At 36.2% G+C, this 6,000-nt stretch overlaps 1 protein-coding gene across 1 annotated transcript; it reads left to right on the top strand.

Moving 5' to 3' along the window:
* Positions 1 to 1,999: 1,999 nt before the first annotated feature.
* LOC134670517 (uncharacterized) lies at positions 2,000 to 3,937 on the top strand. Its single transcript, XM_063528330.1, has one exon. It carries the CDS (start codon positions 2,114 to 2,116, stop codon positions 3,686 to 3,688), a length of 1,575 nt encoding a protein of 524 aa, XP_063384400.1. The 5' UTR covers positions 2,000 to 2,113; the 3' UTR covers positions 3,689 to 3,937.
* Positions 3,938 to 6,000: the final 2,063 nt, after the last annotated feature.

Genomic DNA, 6,000 nt, shown 5'->3' with positions numbered 1-6,000 from the left:
TAAGCGAATCTTCGATTTAGATAGAAGGTTTTCTCTATCAACGATTTCGGATCCTGTAGAAGCACATAATATATGATATTCTGAATCATAATTAGGAACTAGGAAGGAAAAAGCCAAACTTCGACCTTCAACTTCTTAAACAACACCACTACGTACTATGTTACGAAGAGTAGGCTGATTATAGAGCTGTTATATTTAACTATTTTATAAAATTATCCATCGAATGGTTTGCTAGCAACTAAATTTTCCCCGAATAAATACCGCGTATCATAGAATTGAATAAAAGGAACCATTTTAATAAAGTGGTAAAAAAAGAGATGAAATTATCTATAGTACTTCAAATTAAATTTCTCTTAAACAATATTAACTTTAATAAACGTAAAGTATCAGAATTTAACATTTTTTGTTGGATTTTACAAAAAAATCTAAGTAAAATACGATAACCCCTAATTCCGGAACCAGTTCCGGAATTCCGGAATTCAAATCCAAAAATCGGTAACAAAAGAGCAAAATCGTTAAAGAAAGGGCCTTGTGTCGAGTCTAAAGCCAAGAAATTGAAAACAATAGCTAAACATTCTAAGATTAGTGTAAAGAAAAAATATATATATAGATCTGATTCAGACGAATCTAGCGAAAAATGTGACAATTTTTCTGTCCATGATACAGATGACTCTATAGGTGAAGACGTAAGCAATGACTGCGATGATCAAGAAAATAAAAATATCTATAAATTTGGGGACTTTGTAATATTTGTTTATGAAGGAGAATATTTTGTAGGGCAGATAGAGTTCTTAAATGAAGATGAGGTACAAATAAAGTCCATGCAAAAAACTGCAAAGAATTGGAAATGGCCAGACAGAGTTGATTTAAATTTCTATCCTTACGATGACATCAAACAGAAAATCGCTACACCAAAAAAAAGTTTCGAAAAGAGATGTATATCGTGTTCCAGAAATTGAAAAGTATTGGGAGTTTTCTACCTAAGTTTGTTAATGGGTACTGTTATATCGTAAATTACAGGGTTGGCCATTATAATGTAAACGCCGAGTTGCATTGACTCATTGACGTCAATGCAACGTAAGGGCTACATAGCTTTCGTATTAGGTAAATAATTAACACCAATCAGATCGGATTGGACTCGCGCGTGGTTTACACCTTTTTGTCAATTTATTTTTCTGAATCAATTAAAGTCGTGTGTGTTTCAAAATTAGTTTTTTTTAAAACTGACTCCTGATCCACCCCGTAATAGTGGTGTCAGAAGTGGGATACCAGCACGGAAACCGTATCGTTCTGCTGGATTCCATACGCGACGGAAAACACGTTAAATATCCAAAAGACTTTTTTTTAAGAAGAACCACGTATCCAGAAGCGCCTTGCACAGGCACCACCGATCCATCTCCGGGGCATCAACACCATCAATCTCTTGACTTCCTGCCGCCTCGTCAAGTTCCTGATTTCCTTCGTGGTCCAGCCGTTGCGACAGTCAGCCTTATTTTTTGAATAAGCCTGCCAACGAACCGCCCGAGGAAAGCCAACCTGTATTCCGCTGTCGGAAGGTTTTCCGGCCGCCCTTCAACAGTTGCCCTATCGGCAGCACCCCTACGACTTCTTCAACGCCAACAAACGTCTCTCCAGATGAAGATTCTCATCGCGCTCATCCTGTGAGTAAAACACTTGATTTTTGTTACCGCTACATATTTTATTTTCAAGGTCGATTTACTACCCCCTAAATTATTTAAAAATGGTTGACAAAACTGAAAAAAAACCCGAAACAAGCGAGGAGTTTTCAATTTCCGTCCTGTGTAAATTTAGATACTATTTTTACTTAGGCCCTTGAGTAGGATTTTATCGTTAGACAGCAGCGGTTTTGTATCAAAGTTTTTAAATTTGGTTATACTGACACTCGATCCAGTATCAATAAGGAAACATAGAGTTCTTATTTGAAAAAACACGCGTATTGTGCAATTCACTCACGTCATCCAAAATACAGACCGATTGTAATAATGCTCTCTCTGCCCTTAAACACCAACACTTAAAAAACGTTAATAAATTCTCTTCCATTTCCTACCTACTCGTTGATGAAAAATCTAACAGTCGTTTTAAAAGGGCACTGATGGATTTTGGAGGCTCATTGCTAAAAACTATTTTCGGCACATTAGACACCGAGGACGCTCTAAAATTTTCCCAGGCGATCAATGACGTACAGACTGACGAAAAACAACTAGCCCATCTAATGAAGGATAATATACACGTCATTAAATCAACAATATCCACCTTCAATAGCTCGATAAATAAAGTCACTGAAAATGAAAACCATCTTTTGGAAAATATTAAAACCCTACATAGTATAATGGAAACCATCTCTAATAGTAACGATAAACTAGAAATCAAGTCCCAAACCAACTCACTTTTGAATTCATTAGAATCAATTATCTTAACGCTCTCCCTAGACATCGATGACATTAGCAATGCCGTATTATTTGCAAAACTTAATATCCTACACCCGACCGTACTAAGTCCTCACCAACTGTACAATGAATTAGATAAAAACAGACACAACTTACCTAAACACAACGAACTTCCAGTGTCGCTAACAATCCAAAATATTCACGAAATAATTGACCTATCTAAATTAATTTGTTATTACCATTCAAACAGAGTCATTGTTGTTGTAAAAATCCCTTTAGTCCTACCGCAAGTTTATAACTTATATAATGTCGTCCCCTTACCTACTCCATATGACATAACGAAACCTGATACATATGCTCTTATTGCACCGACCGACTCATATGTGGCGATAACGAAGGATCACATGTTTTATTCACTAATCAACGATATCAAAAAGTGCCAAGTGATCAGTGAGAAGTGCTATGTGTGCGCGTTAACGAATGTTTACTCAACAATTGCAAATCCTATCTGTGAAACCGTATTTTTAGCTGAGGCAGTTAAAACCTTACCCGAAATTTGTACTACTAGATTAATTCATGGCGTAATAGATGTATTTCACAAAATAAAAGGAAATCGCTGGATTTTTGTCCAATCAGAACCAGGAAAATGTCATATAACATGCAACAATCAACCTGATGACATAGAAGTAGTCTTATTCGGAACCGGCATTTTGACACTGCCAAAAACATGCAAAGCTTTTTACAAAACCTTGCAGTTCACCTCGTCTAGTGAAAGCATCATTGCTAACATTACAAATAAGGTTTCAGATTTTAATATCGTCCAGGATGATTGTTGTGAGAAAATTAGATTAAACAAAACCCTAGGTAAATTACCATTCATTAAATTAGAAAATATAAACAATTTAGATTCATTGGTGCACGCCAGTACCCATCTTAACCTATTCGAAAAAGAATTGAATAAATTAGAAAATCCAACTCACTTTCAACAGTACAGCACGCATTACATATCTGTAACTTATATAATTTCTACCCTATTTCTCTTATACATACTTTACAGAGTCAGAAATTGGCTCTGCTGTAACCAATCTCCGCAGGATAAGACAGGATGCTGCGTTCAGATATTTAACCAATGTCATAACAGGAAAACCGAACTACCACCAACTCATATGATAGTCATGAAAGAACCTACTGAAGAAACCTGCTCTTCAGAGGAAGATCGTTGCACTCCATCCCCTGTAAAACGCAACATCCTCGTCACTCACAAAACTCATAGCCAATGATGCCAATATGCGTGTGTTTAGATTCTTAAGTTTAGATAAGTTTATTCTCTTTTGTAAAACCACAGGTCAGTCCAACCCTTCAATCCCACAATTTAAATTCCTCATCATTTCAAATATGATGATCCATCTTAACGGGGGGGTTGTTATATCGTAAATTACAGGGTTGGCCATTATAATGTAAACGCCGAGTTGCATTGACTCATTGACGTCAATGCAACGTAAGGGCTACATAGCTTTCGTATTAGGTAAATAATTAACACCAATCAGATCGGATTGGACTCGCGCGTGGTTTACACCTTTTTGTCAATTTATTTTTCTGAATCAATTAAAGTCGTGTGTGTTTCAAAATTAGTTTTTTTAAAAACTGACTCCTGATCCACCCCGTAATAGTACCTACAAGAAGATCTCACAAGTAATTCTTACCTAAGATATTAACAAGCCTAAGACAAATTGGGGCATTATCTATGAAAAGGGACCTTATTGTCGATGGCGCTCACGCCGCATAGCATCGCGCGGCATTGTATTTGTATCGGAGCATCGTTAATAATGGCGTAAGCGCCATCGACAATAAGGTCCCTTTTCATAGATAATGCCACAATTATATATCATGGCAGAGTATAGTTGATTTTGATAGTTAATTAAAAATGTGTAAACTTGCAAATAAATGTGACAATTGTTTGATTTTAACTGACGTTTTTTTAATTATTACGAGTATGATGTGGCCAAAACTGGCACAAACGTGTGGCCACAAATGGGTAAAAAGTGGCCAAAAGTGGCTCCCGAACTCTTTTTTGGTATTTGATTTAAAAATATATATACGAAATTGTCAGAATCTTAACAGTGGAGATTTATATGACTATAAAGATAAGAGACTAAGATTTATAGTATTATATTTTCAATGACTTAGTGCATAAAGAGAGTCATAGTTGCTTATTGACACAAAATCACAGGATAACTACCTAATAGTACTACCGTACAGAAAATTCACTCGTTCACAAAAGTCACATTTAGGTATAAAATTATACCTATACTCGCCGCCTGCAAGTAAAAAAAAATGTAGTGAAATTGCATAACTTTTCACCAAAAGCATACACGTTTATTCGATAGCAATTTCAAGATGTCCTGCCACATCCAAAAACAATTACTGCATGGTATGAAAGAGTCGACTGCAATTTTTCACTTCAGAATCTTTTGATAGCATCAAAATACGAGTACAGCAAAACCTAAACAAATCACTCTTTTGTGCGTTGGCTATAGCTAACTAAATGGATATTCGAAAATTATTATGGCTTCTTAAATCTTGGTTGCGAGTTAAAATATGATTTCGTGCCCATACCTACCTACAAGTTATGACTTTCAAAAAAAATCTGAAGACTATCACCAAGAGGTGAACTCACAACATTTTGAAGAGTGACTAACTGGCATACTGCCTAAATTAAAATCTAACGCAGTACTATTACTAGACAATGCTTCTTACCATTCCCGGAAGATGGAATTAGGTTCTACAAATGTAAGAAAACCAAATTTATAGATTGGCTAGAAAAAAATAATATCACATAACCCCTCGTCAGTGACTAGGCCCGATTTTAACATTTTGCCCACCGCCAGCTTCTGTGGTGAAGCCCGATGTTAACTTCGTTGGCGACGTTACGAATTTATGTAATAAAGCAGACAAACGTGCATCTAACTCTTTTACACTCATTGACGTGTATTGCCAGTGAAATAGGACAGACAGTAAGCTTGACCTTGACCAGTGTCCCTAAGTAAAAAACCCGCGAAATCGCCAGTGTTCTTACTAAGCGTTGCAACAGGTGGATGTTTTGGCGTTTTAACTGTATTTTTAATAGTACAAGGAAGTTGTGTATTTATTTGGAGCCTTCTGCATATTAAAATGTAAGTACTCATACATATTTCATCCATAGTATATGTGTAGGTTATGTTTATCCAACAGAAACACTAATCAAAATAGCAGCCTAACCTATGCCGTATCATTCATTCAAAATTGTTTTGTCTGTTCCAAATCTTTTTGTCTATTAAATGCGTTGCGTAAACTTCTGTATCGGTTGACAATGTTATTAAGATTTATAACAGCTTGCTACATAGATGAATCTTTAGTGAAATCCTCATTTATCTAAAGAAAACTAGCAACAGGTATATTTGCGGCCCGATTGTGGCCGCCGCACAGATACTGGGCGGCCCGGATCGGGCCGCAGAACAGACAGCAACTAGAGTTAGTAAAATGGCCGACCATGCAGTTTGCATAGTATGGATACGCTGAGAGCAGCATATTCAATACATTATTAATTATATTT

Source organism: Cydia fagiglandana, chromosome 14, assembly GCF_963556715.1.
Source record: "Cydia fagiglandana chromosome 14, ilCydFagi1.1, whole genome shotgun sequence".
Classification (NCBI taxonomy): Eukaryota; Metazoa; Arthropoda; class Insecta; order Lepidoptera; family Tortricidae; genus Cydia; species Cydia fagiglandana.
This window is presented reverse-complemented; position numbering and strand designations above follow the sequence as displayed.